The 27,513-nt window shown below is 39.6% G+C and overlaps 1 protein-coding gene across 8 annotated transcripts in view; it reads right to left on the bottom strand.

Annotated features, from left to right (window-relative positions):
- Positions 1-27,513, bottom strand: part of C9H11orf65 (chromosome 9 C11orf65 homolog) — a 107,721-nt gene that overhangs the window by 26,148 nt on the left and 54,060 nt on the right. For 5 of the 8 annotated variants that reach the window (XM_065944065.1, XM_065944062.1, XM_065944063.1 and 2 more), the window contains one exon: positions 7,348-7,440. The exons of the other annotated variants lie outside the window; for them this stretch is intronic. In XM_065944065.1, the coding sequence (XP_065800137.1) occupies positions 7,348-7,440 (93 nt within the window). The remainder of the gene's footprint in view (positions 1-7,347; positions 7,441-27,513) is intronic. 8 annotated transcript variants of the gene reach the window in all.

The following is a 27,513-nucleotide window of genomic DNA, read 5'->3' as shown; positions in this document are numbered from 1 at the left end:
GTAGTTTGAACACTCTTTGGCATTGCCTTTCTTTGGGATTGAACTGAAAACTGACTTTTCCAGTCCTGTGTCCACAGATGAGTTTTCCCAATTTGCTGGTGTATTGAGTGCAGCACTTTCACAGCATCGTCATCTAGGATTTGAATAGCTCAGCTAGAATTCCATCACCTCCACTAGCTTTGTTTGTAGTGATCCTTCCTAAGGTCCACTTGACTTCGCACTCCAGGACATCTGGCTCTAGGTGAGTGATCACACCATCATGGTTATCTGGGTCATGAAGATCTTTTTTGCATAATTCTTCTGCGTATTCCTGCCACCTTTTCTTAATATCTTCTGCTTCTGTTAGGTTCATACCATTTCTGTCCTTATTGTGCCCATCTTTGCATGAAATATTCCCTTGGCATCTTTAACTTTCATGAAAAGATCTCTAGTCTTTTCCATTCTACTTTTTCCTCTATTTCTTTTTATTGATTACTGAAGAAGGCTTTATCTCTCCTTGCTGTTCTTTGGAATGCTGCATTCAAATGGATATATCTTTCCTTTTATCCTTTGCTTTAGCTTCTCTTCTTTTTTAGCTATTTGTAAGACTTCCTCAGAAAACCATTTTGCCTTTTCACATTTCCTTTTCTTGGGGATGGTTTTGATCACTGCCTCCTATACAATGTCATGAACCTCTGCCCATAGTTCTTCAGGCATCTGTCTATCATATCTAATCCCTTGAATCTATTTGTCACTTCCACTGTACAATCGTAAGGGATTTGATTTAGGTCATACCTGAATAGTCTATTGGTTTTCCCTACTTTGTGCAATTTAAGCCTGAATTTGGCAATAAGGAGTTCATGATCTGAGCCACAATCAGCTCCTGGTCTTCTTTTTGCTGATTGTATAGAGTTTCTCCATCCCTGACTGCAAAGAATATAATCAATCTGATTTCAGTATTGACCATCTGGTAATGTCCATGTGTAGAGTCATATCTTGTATTGTTGGAAGAGGGTGTTTGCTATGATCAGTGCGTTCTCTTAGCAAAACTCTTGTTAGCCTTTGCCCTGCTTCATTTTTACTCCAAGGCCAAACTTCTCTGTTACTCCAGGTATCTCTTGACTTCCTACTTTTGCATTCCAGTCCCCTATGATGAAAAGGACATATTTTTTTGGTGTTAGTTCTAGAAGGTCTTGTAGGTCATTATAGAATCATTCAACTTCAGCTTCTTCAGCATTAGTGGTTGCTGAATCCAAGTGGCATTTGTGTTACTGTGATACTGAATGGTTTGCCTTGGAAACAAACAGAGATCATTCTTTTTTGAGACTGCAACCAAGTATTGCAGTTTGGACTCTTTTATTGACTATGACAGTTATTCCATTTCTTCTAAGGAATTCTTGACCACAGTAGTAGACGTAATGGTCATCTGAATTAAATTCACCCATTCCAGTCCATTTTAGTTCACTAATTCCTAAAATGTCAATGTTTACTCTTGCCATCTCCTGTTTGACCATTTCCAATCTACCTTGATTCATGGACCTAACATTCCAGGTTTCTGTGCAATATTCTTCTTTACAGCATCAGACTTCACTTCCATCACTAGTCACATCCACAACTGGGTGTTGTGCTGTTTCCATCTCTTCATTCTTTCTGGAGTTATTTCTCCACCCTTCTCCAGTAGCGTATTGGGCACCTACCAACCTGGGGAGTTCATCTTTCAGTGTCCTATCCTTTTACGTTTTCATACTGTTCATGGGGTCTCAAGGCAAGAATACGGAAGTGGTTTGCCATTCCCATTCTCCTTCCAGTGGACCACTTTTTGTCAAAACTCTCCATCATGACCCATCCCTCTTGGGTGGCCCTACATGGCATGGCTCATGGTTTCATTGAGTTAGACAAGTCTGTGGTCCATTTGATCAGTTTGGTTAATTTTCTGTGATTGTGATTTTCTTTCTGTCTGTCCTCTGCTGAATAAGGATAAGAGGCTATGGAAGCTTCCTAATGGGAGAGACTATGGATAAAACTGGGATTTGTTCTGATGGAACCAGGCTCAGTAAATCTTTAATCTAATTTTCTATTGATTTTCTGTTGATGGGTGGGGCTGTTTTCCCTCCCTGTTGTTTTGTCTGAGGCCAAACTATCAACCCAGCCTCCACTGGAAACTCCTGGACACTCACAGGCAAGTATGACTCAGTCTCTTGTGGGGACACTGCTCCTTTCTCCCGGTCCACACTAGGTTTTGTTTAGGCCCTCCAAGAGTAGGTTTCCACAGTCCTGTGGAAGTTCTGTAATCAAATCCCACTGGCCTCCAAAGTAAAATTCCCTGGAGGTTCTCAGTCCCTTTGCCAGATTCCCAGGTTGGGAAATCTGTTGTTGGTCCTACAACTTTCTCAACAGTGTGAGAATTTCTTTGGTATAATAGTTCTGCAGATTGTGGGTCATCTGCTTGGAGGCTCTATGGTGGGTAACACTGCGTGACCCAGGTCTTCTGCCGCCAGTGCCCCTGTCCCTGCGGCAGGCCACTGCTGACCCGTACCTCCACAGGAGACACTCAAACACTCAAAGGTAGGTCTGACTCAGTCTCTGTGGGGCCTCTGGGTCCTGGTGCACATAAGGTTTTGTTTGAGCCCTCCAAGCATTTCTGGTGGGTATGGGGTTTGATTCTAAATGGGATTTCACCCCTCCTACTGTCTTGTTGGGGCTTCTTCTTTGCCCTTGGACGTGGAATATCCTTTTACGGTGGGGTCCTACATTTTTCTGTCAATGGTTGTTCAGCAGCGAGTTGTAATTTTGGAGTTCTTGCAGGAGAAGATGAGTGCATGTCCTTTTATTCCGCCATCTTTCTGCTGGAAAACTACTAGAGCTCATCAATGAATTAAGTAAAGTTGCAAGCTACAAAATTAATACACAAAAATCTCTTGCATTCCTATATACTGCGAACAAAAGATCATAAAGAGAAATTAAGGAAACAATTCCATTTACCATCGCAACAAAAAGCATAAAACAGCTAAGTTTGCCTACAAAGGTCTGTCTAGTCAAAGCTATGGTTTTTCTGGTAGTCATATATGTATATCAGTTGGACCATAAAGAAAGCTGAGCTCCAAAGAATTGATGCTTTTGAACTGTGGTGTTGGAGAAGACTCTTGAGAGTCCCTTGGACAGCAACGAGATCCAACCAGTCAATTCTAAAGGAAATCAGTCCTGAATATTCATTGCAAGGAGTGATGCTGAAGTTGAAACTCCAATATTTTGGCCATCTGATGCAAAGAACTGACTCACTGGAAAAGACCCTGATGCTAGGAAAGATTAAAGGCAGGAGGAGAAGGGGCCGACAGAGGATGAGATGGTTGGATGGTATCACTGACTTGATGGACATAAGTTTGAGCAGGCTTTGGGAGTTGGTGATGGACAGGGAAGCCGGGCATGCTGCAGTCCATGGGGTCACAAGGAGTTGGACGTGACTGAGTGCCTGAACTGAAATGAACTGATACCTACCGAAAGAGGCAAAAGACCTGTGCTCAGAAAACTATAAAACACAAATGAAAGAAATCAAAGATGCACAAACAGATGAAGAGACATACTAGGTTTTTGGTTTGGTAAAATCAATATTGTGAAAATGACTATACTACCCAAAGCAAGCTACAGATTCAATGCATTCCCTATCAAATTACCAGTGGCATTCTTCACAGAGTTGGAAGAGAAATCTTTACATTTTGTATGGAAACACAAAAGATCCTGAAAGTCAAATCAATCTTGAGAAAGAAATACGGAACTTGAGGAATCAGGCTCCCTGACTTCAGACTATATTACAAAGCTACAGTAATCAAGAGTGTATGGTATAGGCACAAAAACAGAAATATAGATCAGTGGCCCAAAATAGAAAGCCCAGAGATAAACCTGCACACATATGGCCACGTAATCTACAACAAAGGAAGCAATGATATACAATGGTGAAAAGACAGCCTCTTCAATACATGGTGCTGGAAAAACTGGACAGCAACATATTAAAGGATGAAAGTAGAACACTACCTAACACCGTACACAAAAATAAACTTAAAATGGATTAAAGACCTAAATGTAAGACTAGTGAAAGTGAAGTTGCTCAGTCATGTTCGACACTTCGCGACCCCATGGACTGCAGCCTGCCAGGCTTCTCCGTCCATGGGATTTTCCAGGCAAGAGTACTGGAGTGGGGTGCCACTGCCTTCTCCAAAATGTAAGACTAGATACTATAAAACTCTTACAGGAAAATAGGAAAGCTGAAATTGAAACTCCAATACTTTGGCCACCTCATGCGAAGAGTTGACTCATTGGAAAAGACCCTGATGCTGGGAGGGATTGGGGGCAGGAAGAGAAGGGGACCACAGAGGATGAGATGGCTGGATGGCATCACCGACTTGATGGACATGAGTTTGAGTAAACTCCGGGAGTTGGTGATGGACAGGGAGGCCTGGCGTGCTGCTGTTCATGGGGTCACAAAGAGTCGGTCACGACTGAGCGACTGAACTGAACTGAACTGAATAATTAGCAATGTTGAGCATCTTTTTATGTGCCTCTTGTCATCAGTTTCTCATGTTTGGAGAGATGTCTGTTTAGGTTTTCCACCCATTTTTTTGACAGGGATTTTTGTTTGTTTTTCTTTTTATATTGGTTTCCACGAGCTCTTTGTATATTTTGGAGATTAATCCTTCATTCATTGCTTTGTTTGCAAATACTATCTCACATTCTGAGGACTGTCTTTTCCTCTCATTTATGGTTTTCTTTGTGTGCAAAAGCTTTTAAGTCCCATTAAAAAATTTTTTTTCCTAACTCAAGGAGGTGGTAAAAAAAAATCCTGCTTTTGCACTGTTGGGGGGAATGTAATACTTTGGCCACCTGATGTGAAGAACTGGCTCATTGGAAAAGACCCTGTTGCTGGGAAGGATTGAAGGCAGGAGGAGAATGGGACAACAGAGTATGAGATGGTTGGATGGCATCACCAACTCGATGGACATGAGTTTGAGCAGGCTCTGGAAGGTGGTGATGGATAGGAAAGCCTGGTGTGCTGCAGTCCATGGGGTCGCAAAGAGGTGGACATGACTGAGCAACTGAACTGAACTGAAAGTGATACAGCCACTATGGAGAACAGTGTCAGTTCAGTCGCGTAGTCATGTCTGACTTTGCGACTCCATGAACCACAGCACACCAGGCCTCCCTGTACATCACCAATTCCCAGAGTCCACCCAAATTCATGTCCATTGAGTCAGTGATGCCATCCAACCATCTCATCCTCTGTGGTCCCCTTCTCCTCCTGCCCTCAATCTTTCCCAGCATCAGGGTCTTTTCAAATGAGTCAGCTCTTCGCATCAGAGGCCAAAGTATTAGACTTTCAGGAGAACAGTATGGAGATTCCTTTAAAAACTAGGAATAAAACTACCATGTGTATTTGCGTGCTCAGTCACTTCAGTCTTGTCCAACTCTTTGTGACCCTATGAACTGTAGCCCTCTGGCCACCTCCGTTCAGGGATTCTGCAGGCAAGAACACTGGAGTGGTTTGCCATTTCCCCTTCCAGGGGGTCTTTCTGACCAGAGATTGAACCCACATCTCTTATGACTCCCGCATTGGCAGGCAGGTTGTTCCTGGGAAGCCCTTAGAAGTATTATATGACCCAACAATCCCACTTACTGGGACTATACCCTGAGAAAACCATAACTGAAAATGGTGCATGTACCCCAATATTCACTGCAGCACTATTACAATAGCTAGAACAGGGAAGCAGCCTGGATGTCCATGGACAGATAAATAGATAAAGAAGCTGTGGTATATACATACAATGGAATATTCAGTTCAGTTCAGTCGCTCAGTTGTGTCCAACTCTTTGCGACTCCATGAACAGCAGCACGCCAGGCCTCCCTGTCCATCACCAACTCCCAAAGTTTACTCAAACTCATGTCCATCAAGTCGGTGATGCCATCCAGCCATCTCATCCTCTGTTGTCCCCTTCTCTTCCTGCCCTCAATCCCTCCCAGCATCAGGGTCTTTTCCAATGAGTCAACTCTTCGCATGAGGTGGCCCAAGTATTGGAGTTTCAGCTTCAGCATCAGTCCTTCCAATGAACACCCTGGACTGATATCCTTTAAGATGGACTGGTTGGATCTCCTTGAAGTCCAAGGGACTCTCAAAAGTCTTCTCCAACACCACAGTTCAAAAGCATCAATTTTTCGGTGCTCAGCTTTCTTCACAGTCCAACTCTCACATCCATACATGATCACTGGAAAAATCATAGCCTTGACTAGACAGACCTTTGTTGGCAAAGTAATGTCTCTGCTTTTTAATATGCTATCTAGGTTGGTCATAACTTTCCTTCCAAGAAGAAAGCGTCTTTTAATTTCATGGCTGCAATCACCATCTGCAGTGATTTTGGAGCCCCCCAAAATAAAGTCTGACACTGCTTCCATTGTTTCCCCATCTATTTCCCATGAAGTGCTAATTATTAGAGAAATGCAAATCAAAAGTACAACAGAAGCATCATCTTATACTGGTCAGAATGGCCATCATCAAAAAAACTACAAACAATAAATGCTAGAGAGGATGTGGAGCAAAGGGAGCCCTTTTGCACTGTTGATGGGAATGTAAATTGATACAGCCACTGTGGAGAACAGTATGGAAACTTAAAAAGTTCCACCTTAAAGAGCTAAAAAGGAACAAGCATATGACCCAATAATCCCACTACAGGGCATATACCCTGAGAAAACTATAATTCTAAATGACACATGTACTCCAATGTTCGCTGTAGCACTATTTACAGTAGCCAGGACATGAAAACCTAAATGTCCAAAGACAGATGAATAGATAAAAAAGATATGCTACATATAAACAATGGAATGTTACTTGGCCATAAAAAGAAACAGAATTGAGTCACTTGTAGAGATGTGAATGAACTAGAGTCTGTCGTACAGAGTGAAGTAAGTCAGAAAGAGTAAAACAAAGATATTAAATAACGCATATATGTGGAATCTAGAAATGTTGTACAGATTAACCCAGTTCCAGGGCAAGGGTAGAGATGCAGGTGTAGAGAACAGATATGTGGACACAGGGGGAATGGGAGGGTGGGATGAATTAAGAGATTAGGATTGATGTATATACACTATCTTGTGTGAAACTGATAGTTAGTGGGAACCTTCTGTACATCACAAGGGCTCTGTGATGACCTAGATGGGTGGGGTGGGAGGATGGTCTAAGATAGAGTGGATATATGTATACATGTAGCTTATTCACTTCGTTGTGCAGCAGAAACTAATACAACATTGTAAAGCAATTATACTTCACTTGAAAAGAATAAAAAATAAAGGTATTTATACATCATGAAAAAAATATAATGTCCTTACCTCTTTAGGATTAATATATCTCACTATCTGACGTGGCTCCCCTTGTCTTCTTATGTTAATCAGACGTTTAAAGTGTTGGAATACAGCGACATTCTAAAGGTTCAAACACATAGGATTTTATTGTTGAAACTGGGTTTTCTACCTCTAATTAGCTTTTTGCCTAATTAGGGTAAAACGAGTGAAAATCATGAGATAGATTTTACTGTTGTGAAATAGATTTTAGAAATATTATCCAATCACAGTTTGATTTCACAAGCCAGGTAATACTGGTATTATTCTCACAGGGGTTTACCCTTAAATTGGTAATTCTATTACCAGGAGGTGTAAATAAAATGTCCAAAACTTTGGTTGTATCACTTTTGTATAGTCCAGAGTAATGTAGGAGAAAGACAAAACACAGCCTAGTGGTTAAGTACACTAGGCATGGCGTGATATTGTCTGGGCTCAAGTGTTAGCACTTAATCGCTGTGTAGGTACTTGATCCTGAACAAGCTGCGTAACTTCTGGGCTCAGTTTCTTATCTAAAATATGGGAATGACAGTTCTATTTCATACAGCTACATTTAGGAATAGATGAGTTAATGTTTGTAAAGCATTTAGAACAGCTCCTGGCACAGAAGAGCATTCAACAAATATTATCTATTATTATCATTACAAAAGCCTCCTTATTCCTGTAGTAATCCACTGATTTACAAACCTTATCTACCTCTCATGTTAGTGCAAATTTAGTCAAACTACTCCAAGCAATTCTTATATCTTGGAAAGCTATCTTTGGTAACATTTTCCCTCATACCTTATTCCTCCCCAAACCATAAATAACTCTTAAAATGTTCCCCATCCACTCCTTTGCTTATATTAAATCAAATCAAATAAAGCCAAGTTGAAGTAATCCTTAACACCAGTATCACAATTTGAAGTCCCACCACAATTGCCTGTGGGAGATGGTGCAGCCCATATCAACACAAATATTCTTTCTGAAAGGAAGATGTAATATTCTTAAGTAAAACTCCAAATTGAGTATCAAGAAGAATTTATGATGGTTTGAAATCTGAACAGTATTTTCTAAATTTGTATATTACTGTATCAAACCACTCTCAAATTTAGTAACTTAAAGCAAAAACCACGTTCTGTGGGTTGAAAGAGAACTTCTATTTTTGTGTGGAATCATGTACTTGGGCCTAGTCATTTGCCAGATCAGATGGAGTTGGATGATTTAATATGGTCTCACCCACATATCTGGGTCTTCAGCTTGGACTGTTGGAACATCTGTGGTGACCTGGCTTCTCTCTCCACATACACTTTCAGTTTAGAGTTTCTTCGCAGTGTGTAGGTTTCAAAGTATGAGAGATATAGACAGAGAGAGAGAAATTGCAAGGCCCTGTCATGGAAGTCACACAACATCACTTAGTTAGAATTCTATTGGTAAATTCAGGACCTAGCAGGTCTCAGGAGGTCTAGTGCAAAGTGTGACCTATAGTAAGTTCCATATGTACATGGAATCTCATCCAAGAGTGGCTCAGAAGAGAAATACTTATAGGGGACAGAACTTCAAGCATCATACCCATTGTATACTATGCCTGGAAGGAAAGATGGCCAGTAATACAGATCTACAGATGGAGAATAACTGATGGTTTGACTAGATGGTCAGGGATTTGGAAAGAAACTTGTTTTTTGGTTAGAAAATTGTTGGGGAAGAGATCAGATCCCTCCAGACCTCTCACACTTGAGCACCAACTGTGAAGATATTCGTATCCCATATCAATTCTCACCAAAAAGCAATTTCAGCAGAGAAGAATATTAATAATCAAGTGGGCAAGTTGACCCATTCACTCAGTCTTTTTTCCCTAGCCGCTGTTCTCCTTGTTCAATAGGCTCATGAACAAAATGGCCATGGCAACAGGAATAGAGGTTATTTGTGGAATCAGCAACATCAATTTTAACTCACCATATCTGGCTACTACTACTTCTGAGTGTCCACTTTGTCAAAGTAGAGGGCAACACTGATCCCCTAATATAGTCTCATTCCTTGAGGAAATTAACCAGGTTTCTTGTGAGATATCAGTTAGTCGGAACACTTTCATTACAGAAGGGGCAACACTTGATTCTCACTGGAATTGATACTTTATACTCCTGGATAGCTCTATATAGTCAGCAAAAACAAGACCAGTAGCTGACTTGGGCACAGATCATGAACTCCTGATTGCAAAATTCAGATTTAAATAGAAGAAAGCAGGGAAAGCCACTGGACCATTCAGGTGTCACTTAAATCAAATCCCTTACAACAACACAGTGGAAGTGACAAAGAGATTCAAGGGATTAGATCTGATAGACAGAATGCCTGAGGAACTATGGGCAGAGGTTTGTGACACCGTATAGGAGGCAGTATTCTAAACCATCACCAAGAAAAAGAAAGGCAAAAAGGCAAAATGGTTGTCTGAGGAGGCCTTACAAATAGCTGAGAAAAGAAGAGAAGCAAAAGGCAAAGGAGAAAAGGAAGATATACCCATCTGAATGCAGAGTTTCAAAGAACAGCAAGGAGAGATAAGAAAGCCTTCCTAAATAATCAATGCAAAGAAATAGAGAAAAATAATAGAATGGAAAAGACTAGAGATCTTTTTATGAAAACTAGAGATACCAAGGGAATATTTCATGCAAAGATGGGCACAATAAGGACAGAAATGGTATGGACCTAACAGAAGCAGAAGATATTAAGAAGAGGTGACAAGACTACACAGAAGAACTATACAAAAAAGATCTTAATGACCCAGATAGCCATGATGGTGTGATCACTCACCTAGAGCCAGATGTCCTGGAATGTGAAGTCAAGTGGGCCTTAGGAAGCATCACAATGAACAAAGCTAGTGGAGGTGATGGAATTCCAGTTGACCTATTTCAAATCCTAAAAGATGATGCTGTGAAAGTGCTGCACTCAATACACCAGCAAATTGGGAAAACTCATCCACGGTCACAGAACTGGAAAAGTCAGTTTTCATTTCAGTCCCAAAGAAAGGCAATGCCAAAGAGTGTTCGAACCACTGCACAATTGTACTCATCTCACACACTAACAAAATAATGCTCAAAATTCTCCAAGCTAGGTTTCAACAGTACATGAATTGAGAACTTCCAGATGTTCAAGCTAGATTTAGAAAAGGCAGAAGAACCAGCAATCAAATTTTCAACATCCACTGGATCACAGAAAAAGCAAGAGAGTTCCAGAAAAACATCTATTTCTGGTTTATTGACTATGCCAAATACTTTGACTGTATGGATCACAACAAACTGTGGAAAATTCTTTAAGAGATGCAAATACCAGACCACCTTACCTGCCTCTTGAAAAATCTGTATGCAGGTCAAGAAACAACAGTTAGAACTGGGCATGGAACAATGGACTTGTTCCAAATTGTGAAAGGAGTATGTCAAGGCTACTCACCCTACTTATTTAACTTATATGCAGAGTAAATCATGTGAAATGCCAGGCTGGATGAAGCACAAGCTGGAATCAAGATTGATGGGAGAAATATCAATAACCTCAGATATGCAGATGACACCATCCTTATGGCAGCAAGCAAAGAAGAACTAAAGAGCCTCTTGATGAAACTGAAAGGGGTGAGTAAAAAAGTTGGCTCTAAACTCAACATTCAAAAAACTAAGATCATGGCATCTGGTCCCATCACTTCATGGCAAATAGATGGAGAAACAGTGGAAACAGTGGCTGATTTTAATTTTCTTGGCTCCAAAATCACTGCAGATGGTGACTGCAGCCATGAAATTAAAAGTTGCATGCTTCTTGGAAGAAAAAGTATGACCAACCTAGACAGCATATTAAAAAGCAGAGACATTACTTTGCTGACAAAGGTCCATCTAATCAAAGATATGTTTTTACAGTAGTCTTGAATGGATGTGAGAGTTGGACTGTAAAGAAGGCTGAGTGCTGAAGAATTGATGCTTTTGAACTGTGGTGTTGGAGAAGACTTCTGAGAGTCCCTTGGACTAAAAGGAAATCAATCCTGAAAATTCACTGGAAGAACTGATGCTGAAGCTGAAGCTCCAATACTTTGGCCACCTGATGTGAAGACTGACTTATTGGAAAAGACCCTGATGCTGGGAAAGATTGAATGCAGGAGGAGAAGGGGATGACAGATGATTGGATGGCATCACCAACTGGATGGACATGAGTTTGAGCAAATTCCAGGAGTTGTTGATGGACAGGTAAGCCTGGCATGCTGCAGTCCATGGCATCACAAAGAGTCGGACATGACTGAGTGACTGAACTGACTAACTGAGTGACTTTGTTCCCCATTACTCTGAAACACCTAGCCTGATTGAATGTTGGTCTGGCATTTTGGAGACTCAGTTGCAGTTATAGTTTCAGTGACAACACTTTTCAGACTACAGTGATGTCCTTCATGTTATAGAATATATTCTGAATTAATAGCCAACCAGAGTTTATGAGTTTGAAATTTAAAGGATGGAAATGAAAGTACCTCCCTTTCAACACTATCTGTAATAATCCACTAGTGAAGATTTTACTTCTCATTCTTTTACCTTTGGGTTCTGTGGATATAGAGGTCTTTGCACCCCCAGGAGGCTTCCCAGGTGGAGCAGTGGTAAAGAATCTGCCTGACAATTCAGGAGACACAAGAGATGTGGGTTCAATCCCTGAGTTGGGAAGATCCCCGAGAGGAGGAAATGGCAACCTGCTCCAGGATTCTTGCCTGAAAAGTTCCCTGGACAGCAGAGCCTGGCAGGCTATAGTCCATGAGGCTGCAAAGTCGGACACGACTGAGTGACTGAGTACGCCCACCCACCACAGAGAAACGCTTCCACTGAAGCACACAACAAGAAGTTTCATTAAAAGGGAAACTGATACTGTCACCTGGTCATTTTGAGTTCCTCATGCCAATGAATCATCACACCAAAAAAGTAGAGGGGGGCTTACAAGTGGAAAAAGGGTCAGTATAAATGAAAAAGGGAACAGAAGAGTCAGCATTAAACTGATGTAATGTGAGACATATTTATTAAGTCCTTGTTGACTTTGAAGATGGAAGGAGGCCATGAGTCAAGGAATGTGGGCAGTTGCTAAAGCCTGGACAAGGAAAGAAAACAAATTCTTCTCTAGAGTCTACAGAAAGAACACAGTATTGCTAATATCTTGATTTTAGCCTAACGAGATTCATTTCAGATTCTGGCCTCCAAAATTTTACGAAAAGAAAATTTTTGTTGTTTAAAGCTACTAAGATTTTGGCAATTGTTTTAGCAGCAGTAGGAAATAAATATAAGTGCTTAACCTTTTACCTAGTGTTTATATTAAAGATATCATGGGCAGAGTATGACTCAGCGGGAAGAAGATAAAAAATCATTAAAAGATAAATACTCTTTGATGTACTCTGCATCATGTGAAATGCTGGGCTGGATAAACCACAAGCTGGAATCAGGACTGCCAGAAGAAATATCAATAAACTCAGTTTTGCAGATGGAAACTTAAAAACATTATACTAAATGAAATAGACAGAGACAAAAGGACAAATATACAAACTACCTAGAATAGACAAATTCATAGATACAGAAAGTAAAATAGAGGTTACCATGGCCTAGTGGGCAGGGAAGATGGAGAGTTATTGTTCAGTAGCTACAGGAGGTTCTGCTTGAGGTGATGTAAAAGTTCTAGAAACAAATAGTGGTAATGGCTACGTACATTGTAAATGTAATTAATGTCACTAAATTGTACACCTAAAAATGGTTATTATGGTAAATTTTATGTTATGTATATTTACCGCAATAAAAAGTGAATACTAATTGTTTAAAGCAATAAAAAGAATGTCTTCTTATATTAAAAGAAAAATATAAGTGAAGATATCTGACAACAAAAATCACAGAAGGGGAAGATGATAAAGGGAGCTAACCTGTTTTAATATTCTTGCACTGTTCTGGAAAGGGTAAAATTACTAGCTTAATGTAGGTAGAAATTAGTCAAGGATACATATTGTAAACTCTAAGCCACCCCATTAAAATAATATGTAACTTTTATGATAATCTATTGCTACATAGCAAATTACCCCCAAAACTTTCTGATGCTGAACAACAACCATTTTATTATGCTCAAAATTAAGGGTGGCAAATTGTGGTAGGGCATAGTAAGGATGTCTGGTTTTCACTTTGAGAATGATTGAGACTTCATCTGAGATGGATTGTAAAGCTGGGATTGGCTGATATGACTCAAGTTGTGTCTTATATCAGAGGACTCAATTCTAGCTATCAGTTATGTTTCTTGGTTTTTTTTATGTTACATCTGCTGGGGATGGAACATTGAAAGTGGCTTTTTCATTTATGTATCTTGTAAGTGGAAAGAAATAGGTAATAAACCTGGGATGGCCCATCACTATTCTATATAGGTAGCCTTTCCATTAGGCTAGCTTGGCATGGCAGTTTTGGGACTGTGGCATCCTGTGACTGGCTTCAATCAGAATGACCATTCTATGACACAGACATGGAAACTACAATGCTTCATCCTCTTCTTTTTTCTGACTGCTTCATGTAGCTTGCAAGATCTTAGTTCCCTGGACAAGGATCAAATCTGGGCCCTCTGCAGTGGAAGCTAGGAGTTCTAACCACAGGACAACTGGAGAATTTCCTTTTTCTTTCTTTCTTCCTTTCTTTTCTTTTTTCTTTTTTTTACTGCAATGCTTCTTATTACCTAGACACAAAGGCCCCAGAATGTCATATTCTATTTTTTTTGTTTTAGTGGTAAAGCAAGTCACTAAAATAGCCAAAATTGAGGAAGAAGAAAGAATGTCACTTACCTCTCAATAGAAAGAATAGGAAATAATTTATGATCATTTTTAATTAATCAAAATAACCAAAAAGTTAATAGAAAAGAAAAAAGTCATGTATTAAAATTGTTCAAATAATACAAAGAAATGGGGGGAAATGAAGAATACATGAAGAACAGATCATAAGTAGAAAAGCAATAGCAATATTGTGGACTTAAACTAAATAAATATAATAATTTTAACAAATATAAATAATCTAAACATGCTAATTAAGAGACAATGATTATATATGATTAACTAAAATTAGACCCAACTCTGCATTGCTTTCAAAGAACACAAAAAGTTAAAAGCAAAAGAATAAGAAAAGATACCATGCAAACACTAACCAAAAGTAAACTAGGGTCACTATATCAATACAAAATAAAGTAGACTGTAAGGCAAAAAGTTTTGGAAAATATGAGAAACAACATTTTATATTGATTAGGGTTGACTCAACAATAAGACAGAACAATTTGAGCTGATATGTTCCTAAAAACATTACTTCAAAATGTATAAAGTTAACATTAACACAACCAGGAATATAAATGAATCCCCAATCATAATGGAAAACATTACCATACTTCTCTCAAGAACAGATAGAACAAATAGGCAAAAAATTTTGTCAGTCTCCTGCTAGAGACTAAATAAATTTCTCCAAAATTTATATTGAAATCCCCCCAAGGTAATGGTAGGAGGAGGTGGGACTTTGGGAATTGATTAGGTCATGAAGTTTTAAAGCCCTCATGAATGGGATTAGTGCCATTATAAAAAAGGGCTTCCCTTGTGACTCAGCTGGTAAAGAATCTGCCTGCAGTGTGGGAGACCTGGATTCGATCCCTGGGTTGGGAAGATCCCCTGAAGAAGGGAAAGGCTACCCCCTCCAGTATTCTGGCCTAGAGAATTCCATGGACTGTATAGTCCATGGGGTCGCAAAGAGTTGGACACGACTGAGTGTCTTTCACTTTCACTTTCAAAAAATGGCTCAGAGAGATCACTTATCCCTTTCAACATGTAAGGACATAACAAGAACCAGAAAGAAGATTCTCAACAAATACTAAGTATGCTAGTGCCTTGATTTGGACTTCATAGTCTCTAAAACTACAAGAAATAAATTATTGTTGTACAGCAGCCCAAACAGACTAAGACAGCTATAAAAGAACTGAAAAACATAATTAACTAACTTGACCTAATTGAAGAAAGAATACATCTTGAGGGAAAACCTCAAGATAACAAGGAATGTTTATCAAAAATAGAATTTTTCTGTATTAAGTAAGTATGAACAAATTTTGAGTTATTAAAATCATTTAAAGTATGTTGTCTGGCTACGGTGGAATTAACCCAGAAATCAATAACAAAAAGATAAGTAGAAAATGCATAAATACCTGGTCATTAATCAAAGTGGCTCTAATAACCCATAGGTGAAAAAAATCACTTTGGAAATTATGAGATAGTTTAAACTCAGGTAATAAGTATGTGACATAGCAAAATCTGTGTGGATACATCTAAAGAAATATTGAAGGGAGAAGTTAATGGGTCAAATACATATAAAAGGAATGAAAATTGAAAACCTACGATCTAATTTTCCATCCCAAGAAGTTTTAAAAAAAAACAGTAAATCAAAGCCCCCAAATGAAAGAAAAACAGCAAAGATAAGATTGGAAATTAATGAAATAGAAAATAGAGTTAAAACAGAGAAAACCAACATAGCCAAAGATCAGTCTTTTAAAAGATTAATAAAGTTGATAAACTCCTAAAAATAAAGATGTAGAGAAATAAAGAGAAATCACATATTAATAATACTACTACAGATCTTGCAGATATTAAAAGCACAGCAAGAAAAGACTGTAAACAAATTTTGGCCAAACTGTTTTAGATTTGACAATTTAACAAAATGGACAAATTCTTTAATTCAAATTAAAACCACAGTGAGATGTTGCTTCACACATGTTAGAATGGTTATTACTAAAAACACAAGAAATTACAAGTGATGGCAAAAATGTGGAGAAAAAGGAACCCTTTTGCACTATTCGTATAAATGCAAATTGGTTCAGCCACTATCAAAAATGGTATAGAGATTCATCAAAAAATTAAAACTTGAACTACCATATGATCTAGCAATTCCACTTCTGAGTATATATTTGAAGAAAACAAAAACACTAATTCAAAGAGATATAAGCCCCCCCATGTTATCTGCAGCATTATTTTCAGTAGTCAAATATTGAAAGAGTCTAAGCATTCATTATTGGATAAATAGATAATGAAGATGTAGCATATATAAATTGCCAACATCCATTGGATCAATCCTGAATATTCATTAGAAGGACTGATGCTGAAGCTGAAGTTCCAATACTTTGGGCACCTGATGTGAAGAGCCAACTCGTTAGGAAAGACCCTGACACTGGGAAAGATTGAAGGCAGCAGGAGAAGGGGACGACAGAGAATGAGATGGTTGGATGACATCACTGACTCAATGGACATAAGTTTGAGCAAGCTCCAGGAGACAGGGAAGGACAGGGAAGCCTGGGGTACTGCAGTCCATGGGGTCACAAAGAGCTGGACACGACTGAGCAACCAAACAATAACAAATATATATACATATATAATGAAATACAACTCATCCATAAAAATAACAAAATATTTCCATTTGCAACTACATGGATAAAATTTGAGGACATTATACTGAGTGAAATAAGTCAGAAAAAGATAAATACCATATCTTAATTATATGTGGAGCTTAAACAACAACAATAAAACCTAAGCTTATGGATATAAAGAATAGATTTGAGGATTGCCAGAAGTTGGAGGGGGTACATGTTGGGTGGAAGAAATGGGTAAGGGGGTCAAAATGTATAAACTTTTAGTTATAGCATAATTAGGTAATGCGGTGTAATGTAAGGCATGGTGAAACATAGTTAATAATACTATATCATATATTTGAAAATTATGAAAAATGTACATCTTAAAAATCTTCATCACAAGAAAAAGAATTTTTGTAACTATGTATGGTGGTAGGTGTTTTCTAGACATATTGTGGTTATAATTATGATTGTGTTGCACACTTGCAAAAATATATATTATATGTCAATAATACCTAAATAAAAACAAACAAAATGAAGAAATTCCTTTAAAAAGTAGTTTATCAAAAGGGGTACAAAAGAAATATAGATCTGAATACACATGTATTAATTAGAGAAATGGAACTCATAATTAAAAATCTTTCCACATGGAAAACTAGCACACATAGCTTTCCTAATGTATTATTCCAAACATTTATAGAAAAAAAATACTAGTGATACAAACTCTTTCAGACAATGAAAAAGAAAAAATATTTCCCAATTCCTTTTAGGAGGCCAGCATAATACTAATACAAAACCCGGCAAGAACATTATAAGAAATGAAAAATTATATTCATAAATAAATACGCAGAAATCCTAAACCAATGTTTAGCAAACCAAACCCAGGATATATCAAAAGGGTAACAACCAGGATGAAGTGGAGTTTTTCCAGGAATAAAAGGTTCATTTAACATTTGAATATCAATCAATACAATTTACCACATAGAAAGAATGAAAGAGATCATATGACCATGCAGGTGCAGCAAAAACATATGATCAAATTCAATATCCAGAATTTTCATAAAAACAGAATAAAAACCTTAGCAAGCGAGAAATTAGGTTAACTTCCTTAAACAGATAATGAGTTTCTACAAATAATTACAGATAACTTCTTAGTGTATTAGCATAATATTATATGACTTCTCTCGATGTTCAGGGAAAAGACAAGAATGTCCATAATTCTACTGAGCATTGTGCTGGAGGGTGCAGTGAGCGCAATACAACAAAAACAAGAAGTAAAAAGTGTAAAGTTTGCAAAGGAAAAATAAAAGTCATCATGCAAAGATGATATGATTAAGTGGAAATCTGAAAGACACACAACCATCAAAAACAATGAAATTATGCCTTTTGTAGCAACATGGATGAACCAAGAGACTATCAAACTAAGGAAAGTAAGTCAGAAAGGGAAAGACAAATACTATATGTTATCACTTGGCATGACATGCGGAATCTAAAATTTGATATAAATCAACATATCTATAAAACAAAAATAGATTCACAGAGAACAGACTTGTGGTTGCCAAGGGGGAGGAGGGATAGGGAAGGACCACAATGCGAGTTTGGGATCAGCAGAGGCACACTGTTCTACATAGGATGGTTAAACAACAAGGTCCTCCTCTGCAGCACAGGAAACTATGCTCAATACCCTGTGACAAACCATAATGGAAGAGAATAAGAAGACGAATATATATGTATAATTGAGTCACTTTGCTATACAGAAGAAATTAACACAACATGGTAAATCAATTATACTTCAATAAAATCTAAAAAACAACCCTGAAAGAATCCGTTAAAAACAAATAAGAAATAACTAGATATTGAGTTAGTATATAAAAGTAAATTATATTCATATAAATGAGAAATGAATCATTAGAAAATAAAATTTAATAAATAAAGTGTCAGACTTTATTTTTGTGTGCTAAAATCACTGCAGATGGTGACTGCAGCCATGAAATTAAAAGACGCTTTCTCCTTGGAAGGAAAGTTATGACCAACCTAGATAGCATATTAAAAAGCAGAGACATTACTTTGCCAACAAAGGTCTGTCTGGTCAAGCCTATGGTTTTTCCAGTGGTCATGTATGGATGTGAGAGTTGGACTGTGAAGAAAGCTGAGCGCCGAAAAATTGATGCTTTTGAACTGTGGTGTTGGAGAAGACTCTTGAGAGTCCCTTGGACTGCAAGGAGATCCAAGCAGTTCATCCTGAAGGAGATAAGTCCTGGGTGTTGGTTGGAAGGACTGATGCTGAAGCTGAAACTCCAATACTTTGGCCACCTCGTGCGAAGAGTTGACTCGTTGGAAAAGACCCTGAGGCTGCGAGGGATTGAGGGCAGGAGGAGAAGGGGACGACAGAGGATGAGATGGCTGGATGGCATCACCAACTCAATGGGCATGAGTTTGAGTAAAGTCTGGAGTTTGTGATGGACAGGGAGGCCTGGCGTGCTGCGATTCATGAGGTCGCAAAGAGTCGGACATGACTGAGCGACTGAACTGACTGACTGACTGACCACCTATTTTAGCACAAAACGTCAAATAACCTAGAAATCAAATGAATGATATGTATGACTTCTGCACTATAAACTACAAAACATGGAGAGAAACTAAAGAAGATATAAAGGAATGAAAACATATACAATGTTTATGAAAACAGGCTCTCTGGTCCATGGAATTCTCCAGGCAAGAATATTGGAGTGAGAAGTCATTCCCTTCTCCAGGGGATCTTTCCAATCCGGGGTTCAACCCAGATCTTCTGCACTGCAGGCAGATTCTTTACCATCTGAGCCACTAGAAAAGCACATAATAAGATGTCGTTCTTCTCCAAATTGATCTACTGATTTAATGCACCCTTGGTTACAATATCAACAAAAATTGACAGAAATCAAAATAGAAATTTAGAAATTAAAATAAGTTTATTCCAATGTTTATATGGAAATGCAAAAGTACCAAAATAGATAAAATAATGCGGGAGAAGAAAAAAGCCGAAAGACTGTATTACCATATATCAACTCATTATAAAACTGCAGTTAAAAGACAGTGTGGTGTTAACCCAAATATAGGCAATAGATCAGTCCAACAGAATAAAAATGATAGAAACAGTTCACGTATATCATTTCATGAGTTTAACAAAAGCATCACTGCAATTTATTGTGGAAAGATGATATTTTCAATAAAAGAATGAAAACATCTATCTTTGATTTATAAGGAAAGAATATTCAAACTACTGCACAATTGCACTCATCTCACACGATAACAAAGTAATGTTGAAAATTCTCCAAGCTAGGTTTCAACATTACGCAAATCGGGAACTTCCAGATATTCAGGCTGGATCTAGAAAAAGGCAGAGGAACAAGAGATCAAATTGCCAACATCTGCTGGATTATAGAAAAAGCAGGAGAATTCTAGAAAAATATCTACTTCTGTTTCACTGACTATGCTAAAGCTTTTGACTATGGATCACAACAAATTGTGGAAAATTCTTAAAGAGATGGGAATACAAGACCACTGTACCTGCCTCCTGAGAAATCTGTATGCAGGTCAAGAAGCAACAGTTAGAACCAGACATGGAACAACAGACTGGTTCCAAATTGGGAAAGGAATACAGCAAGGCTATAGATTGTCATCCTGCTTATTTAACTTCTATGCAGAGTACAGTATGTGAAATGCCCGGATGGATGAAGCACAAGCTGGAATCAAGATTGCCTGGAGAAATATCAATAACCTCAGATATGCAAATGACACCACCCCTTATGGCAGAAAGTGAAGAGGAACTAAATAGCCTCTTGACGAAGGTGAAAGAGGAGAGTGAAAAAGCTGGCTTAAAACTCAACATTCAAAATAAGGAAATCAGTCCTGAATATTCATTGGAAGGACTGATGCTGAAGCTGAAGTTCCAGTATTTTGGCCACCTAAAGCAAATAACTGACTCATTGGAAAAGACCCTGATGCTTGGAAAGAATGAAGACAGGAGGAGAAGGGAGAAACAGAGGATGAGATGGATGGATTGTATCAATGACTCAATGGACATGAGTTTGAGAAAACTCTGGGAGATAGTAAAAGACAGGGAAGCCTGGAGAAGGGGATGACAGAGGATGAGACATTCGGAGGGCATCGCCAACTTGATGGACATCAGTTCGAGCAAGTTCAGGGAGTTGGTGATGGACAGGGAAGCCTGGAATGCTGCAGTCCATGGGGTTGCAAAGAGTTTGACAGACTGAGAAAATGAACTGAACTGAAGGAAAAAAAATGAACTATATCCCTATATGTTACCATATATGTATATTAATTGGAGCTGGATATCAGATCCCAATCTAAAACTAAAGCAAATAACCCTTAGAAGAAACATAAGAAAATTATCTTCTGACTTTGGGTTAAACCAATATTTCTAACTCCCCTTCCCCCACCATATTTATTGAGACATAATTGACATATAACACTGTATAAATTTAAGGAATACAACATGATGATTTGATATACATATATAGAGAAATGATTACCACAAAAAGGTTAGTTGGCACATCCTTCACTTCACATAATTCCATTTGTGTGGGGGCGGGGTAAGAAATTTTAAGATTTATTCTTAGCAACCTTCAATTATTCAACACAGTATTGGTAACTAGTCATCATGCTTTATAGTACATTCCTAGGACATACTGCCAACAGTCACTGGATCATAGAGAAAGCAAGAGAATTCCAGGAAAACATCTGCTACTGCATCATTGACTATGCTAAAGCCTTTGACTGTATGGATCACAACAAACTGTGGAAAACTGTTTGAGATGGGAGTACCAGACCATCTTACCTGTCTTCTGAGAAACCTGTATGCAGGACAAGAAGCCAGTTAGTACTGGACATGGAATAATGAACTGGTTCAAAATTAGGAAAAGAGTACATCAAGGCTGTATATTGTCACCTTGCTTATTTAACTTATATGGAGAGGACATCATGTGAAATGCCAGACTGGGTGAAGCACAAGCTGGAATCAAAATTGCTGGGAGAAATATCAATAACCTCAGATATGCAGATGATACCACCCTTATGGCAGAAAGAGAAGAAGAACTAAAGAACCTCTTGATGAAGGTGAAAGAGGACAGTGCAAAACTTGGCTTAAAACTCAACACTCATAAAACTAAGATCATGGCATGTGGTCCCATCACTTCATGGCAAATAGATGGAGAAAAAATGGAAACAGTGACAGACTTTATTTTCTTGGGCTCCAAAATCACTGGGGACAGTGTCTGTAGCCATGAAGTTAAAAGACAGTTGCTCCTTGGAAGAAAAACTGCGACAAACCTAGTTCAGTTCAGTTGCTCAGTCGTGTCCGACTCTTTGTGACCCCATGAATTGCAGCACGCCAGGCCTCCCTGTCCATCACCAGCTCCTGGAGTTCACCCAAACCCATGTCCATTGAGTCGGTGATGCCATCCAACCATCTCATCCTCTGTCATCCCCTTCTCCTCCTGCCCTCAATCTTTCCCATCATCAGGGGCTTTTCAAATGAGTCAGCTCTTTGCATCAGGTGGCCAAAGTATTGGAGTTTCAGCTTCAACATCAGTCCTTCCAACCTACACCCAGGACTGATCTCCTTTAGGATGGACTGGTTGGATCTCCTTGCAATCCAAGGGACTCTCAAGAGTCTTCTCCAACACCACAGTTCAAAAGCATCAGTTATTTGGTGCTCAACTTTCTTTATAGGCCAACTGTCTCATCCATACGTGACCACTGGAAAAACCATAGCCTTGACCAGATGGACCTTTGTTGGCAAAGTAATGTCTCTGCTTTTTAATATACTGTCTAGGTTGGTCATAACTTTCCTTCCAAGGAGTAAGCGTCTTTTAATTTCATGGTGACAAACCTAGATAATGTATTAAAAACTGAGGCATCACTTTGCTGACAAAGGCCTGTATAGTCAAAGCTATGGTATTTCCAGTAGTCGTGTATGGATGTGAGAGGTGGACCATAAAGAAGGCTGAGGGCTGAAGAATTAATGCTTTCAAGTTGTGGTGCTGGAGAAGATTCTTGAGAGTCCCTTGGACTGTAAGGAGATCAAACCAGTCAATCCTAAAGGAAATCAACCCTGAAATATTCTTTGGAAGGACTGATGCTGAAGCTCCAATACTTTGATCATCTTATGCAAAGAGCCAACTCATTGGAAAAGCCCCTGATGCTGAGAAAGATTGAGGGCAGGAGGGGGGAGGGGGAAACAGAGGATGAGATGGTTAGATAGCATCAATGACTCAATGGATGTGAGTTTAAGAAAACTCTAGGAGATAGGAAAGACAGGGAAGCCTGGAGCGCTGCAGTCCAGGGGGTTGTAAAGAGTTGAACACAACTGAGTACCTGAACAGCAGCAAACATATTAGTCTTATAACTGGAAGTTTGTACCCTTTGATGACCTTCATTCATCCCTCCCACTACACCCTCAACCCTCCTTCCAGCAACAATTCACCCACATTTCTATGAGTCCAGGTTTTTTTTGGTTCCACATATAAATGAGATCATACACTACACATAATTCATCTTTCTCTGACTTATTTCACTTATCATAGTGTCTTCCAGATCCATTTATGTTGTTACAAATGGCAAGATTTTCTTTCTTCTTATGTTTGAATAATATTGTTATAAATAAGGTTATGTTGTTGTTCAGTTGCTAAGTCATGTCTGATTATTTGCAACTCCAAGGACTGCAGCAAGCCAGGCTCCTCTGTCCTTAACTATAGTGGAGTTTGCTCAAATTTACTATTAAATACTATAGATAATATTATCACATAATGTGTTATATATAAAAGATTATCACATCTGTTAACAGACATTTACATTGTTTCCATGTCATGGCTAGTGTGGATATGCTGCAATGAACATGGGTGTGCAGCTGTCTCTTTGAGGTATTGATTTCACTTCCTTAAGAAAAATACCCACAAGTGAAATTGCTGGACCTTATGGTAGTTTTATTTTTTATTTTTTGAGGAATTTCCATGTTGCTTTCCATAGTGGTGGTAAAAGTACATTCCCACCAACAGTGTATAAGATTCCCTTTTTACCTCATCCTCACTAGCAGATATCTCTTATCTTTTTGATCAAGTCTGCTGTTGGAATTCTTTAGCTCAGTTTTTTTTTTTATTCAGATTTAGGATTTCTTTTTGGTTTTTAGGAGGATAGCTTTTATTTCTTTATTGAGCTTCACGCACTGCTTTCCCAATTTTATTTATTTATCTGTCTATATGTTCTTGTAGTTCAATGAACTTCATTAAGAGGATTATTTTGAATTTTTTGTTAGAGAGTTTATGGACCTATATATTTAGAGTCAATTGTTGGAGCTCTATTAGTTTCTTCTCATGTTTACTTTGGTATCTGCACATTTAGGTAATAGTCTTTTCTTCCAGGCTCTAGAGGTTCCCTCCAGCAGAGAAAGATTTTCGCCAGTTAGTTCACCTTGGGGTCCCGGATGGGTCATATGGTAGCATCCTTGGCCAGGTGGAGACTGGCTATGGGGGTGTCTGTTTGGGTGAGGCCACTGTCCATGTTCTGAGATGGAAGGGTACTGCTGGCTGGGTTATGCATTTCAGTGGGCACGATGGCTTACTTGCTTTCGGGTGGGGCTACTAGCTGCGCTCTGCAATGGCCTCAGTCGGGCGAGGTCATAGGCTGTGTTCCCTGGCAGGGAGGTGCCACTGGTCAGACTTCACAGCTGAGCAGGGCTGTAGGCTGAGCTCTGCAATCACTCCTGGTTGGCTGAGGCCTCAGGATAGGCTCCTTTACCAGATGGTGCTGCTGGCCCGACTTCACGTCCAGGCAAGACTACAGGCAAGGCTTTGTGGTTGGAGGCAGCCACAGATTGTGTTCTGTGATCAGGTAGAGCCACAAGCTTTGCCCCAAGTTGGGCAAGGCTGTGGGCTGGGCTTTGTGATTGGGTAACCTGCTGGGTTTGCTCCCCTATTGGGAGTGGTCAATGGCCAGGTTCTCCAGCTGGGTTGTGGGAGGTCTATATCCTGCAGTTGTGGGAGGTCTAGAGACTGTGTTCCTTGCTTAGTGGGGTCACTGCCTAGGGTCCCTAGCTGGGTGGGACCCCAGGCTATGCTCTGCAATTGGGTGGAGTCACTGGCTAGGCTCCCTTCAGCTATAATTTGTGCTCAGTAATTAGGCAGGGCCAAAGCTAGTGGATGTGATGGAATTCTAGCTGAGCTATTTCAAATCCTGAAAGATGATGCTGTCAAGGTGCTGCACTAAATCAGCCAGCAAATTTGGAAAACTCAGCAATGGCCACAGGACTGGAAAAGGTCACTTTTCATTCCAGTCCCTAAGAAAGGCAATCCCAAAGAATGCTCAAACTACCGCACAATTGCACTCATTTCACAGGCGAGTAAAGTAATGCTCAAAATTCTCCAAGTCAGGCTTCAGCAATATGTGAACTGAGAACTTCCTGATGTTCAAGCTGGTTTTAGAAAAGGCAGAGGAACCACAGATCAAATTGTCAATATCCGCTGGATCATCGAAAAAGCAAGAGAGTTCCAGAAAAAATCTATTTCTGCTTTATTGACTATGCCAAAGCCTTCGACAATGTGGATCACAATAAACTGTGGAAAATTCTGAAAGAGATGGGAATACCAGACCACCTGACCTGCCTCTTCAGAAACCTGTATGCAGGTCAGGAAGCAACAGTTAGAACTGGACATGGACCAACAGACTGGTTCCAAATAGGAAAAGGAGTATGTCAAGGCTGTATATTGTCACCCTACTTATTTAACTTATATGCAGAGTACATCATGAGAAATGCTGGGCTGGAAGAAGCAGAAGCTGGAATCAAGATTGACGAGAGAAATATCAATAATCTCAGATATGCAGATGATACCACCCTTATGGCAGAAAGTGAAGAGGAACTAAAAAGCCTCTTGATGAAAATGAAAGAGGAGAGTCAAAAAGTTGGCTTAAAGCTTAACATTCAGAAAACTAAGATCATGGCATCTGGTCCCATCACCTCATGGGCAATAGATTGGGAGACAGTGGAAACAGTGTCAGGCTTTATTTTTGGGGGCTCCAAAATCACTGCAGATGGTGATTGCAGTCATGAAATTAAAAGACACTTACTCCTTGGAAGGAAAGTTATGACCAAACTAGATAGCATATTAAAAAGCAGAGAAATTACTTTGCCAACAAAGGTCTGTCTAGTCAAGGCTATGGTTTTTCCAGTGGTCATGTATGGATGTGAGAGTTGGACTGTGAAGAAAGCTGAGCACCGAAAAATTGATGCTTTTGAACTATGGTGTTGGAGAAGACTCTTGAGAGTCCCTTGGACTTCAAGGAGATCCAACCAGTCCATCCTAAAGGAGATCAGTCCAGGGTGTTCATTGGAAGGACTGATGCTGAAGCTGAAACTCCAATACTTGGGCCACCTCATGCAAAGAGTTGATTCTTTGGAAAAGACCCTGAGGCTGGGAGGGATTGGGGGCAGGAGGAGAAGGGGATGACAGAGGATGAGATGGCTGGATAGCATCACCGACTCGATGGGCATGATTTTGAGCAAACTCCAGGAGTTTGTGATGGACAGGGAGGCCTGGCATGCTGTGATTCATGGGGTTGCAAAGAGTCGGACACGACTGAGTGACTGAACTGAACTAAACTAAAGGCTTGGATCTGTTTCTGGGCTCCATGACTGACTAGAGTTCCTGTTTGGGCAGGACTGAAGACTGTGCTCATAAATTGGGTGGGCCTGCAAATTTGCTTCCTTGCCTAGGTTCATTAATGACAAAGCCTGTTGGTTTGGGACTCATATCAGGTAGAATTGCCAACTGAGCTCTCTGGCCAGATGAGGCCACTGACTCATCTCAGTAGATGGGCAGAGCCTGGCTGAGATCTCTGCTCAGGGGTTGCTGTTCGCAGTAGTGCAAACTGCCAAGGCCTGAGTAAAGACTGCTGTCAGCCCTGCCTCTCTTTCCTCTCTCTCTAATCTGCATCGATCAAGCCCTTCAGTTTCCCCCAGTGATCCCCATGAGGCAAGACCTGTATGCAGCTCCCAGGAAATGTCCCAAAACACTGGGAGAGCTGGAACTTTGACATCCTGATGGCAGGACTTTCTATATTAACATTTTTTAAATTGACACACAGCACTAATCATACATAACAGGTGATAAACTGGATTTTGGCTTCTGGTTTAGGATGGCAAAGTAGAAGAATGTGTGCTCATCTTCTCCAGTGAGAAAACCAAGCCTGTTGAACAACCATTGACAGAAGGATGCTGGAACACACCAAAAAAAGATACCTCACACCCACAGGCAAAAAAGAAGTCATGGAGAGACAGTAGGAGGGGCTCAATCACGATAAAATCAAATACCATACCTGCCGGGTGGGTGACCCACAGACTGGAGAACAATAATACTAAAGAGAGGGTGGGATGTTTTGAAAGAACTGCATGTATATTATCTATGGTGAAACAGATCACTAGCCCAGGTGAGATGCATGAGACAAGTGCTCGGGCCTGGTGCACTGGGAAGACCCAGAGGAATCGGGTGGAGAGGGAGGTGGGAGGGAGGATCGGGATGGCAAATACGTGTAACTCTATGGCTGATTCATGTCAATATATGACAAAACCCACTGAAATGTTGTGAAGTAATTAGCCTCCAACTAATAAAATAAAATTAAAAAAAAAAAAAAAAGAAATTCTTGCACTATTGTGAAGGTTCTGAACCCCACGTCAGACTTCCCAGCCTGGAGAATCTGACAAAGGGGACTGGGAATCCCCAGAGAATCTGG

Source organism: Muntiacus reevesi, chromosome 9 (assembly GCF_963930625.1).
Source record: "Muntiacus reevesi chromosome 9, mMunRee1.1, whole genome shotgun sequence".
Taxonomy (NCBI): Eukaryota; Metazoa; Chordata; class Mammalia; order Artiodactyla; family Cervidae; genus Muntiacus; species Muntiacus reevesi.
The sequence above is the reverse complement of the archived record's forward strand: the minus strand, read 5'-3'. Positions and strand labels throughout refer to the sequence as shown.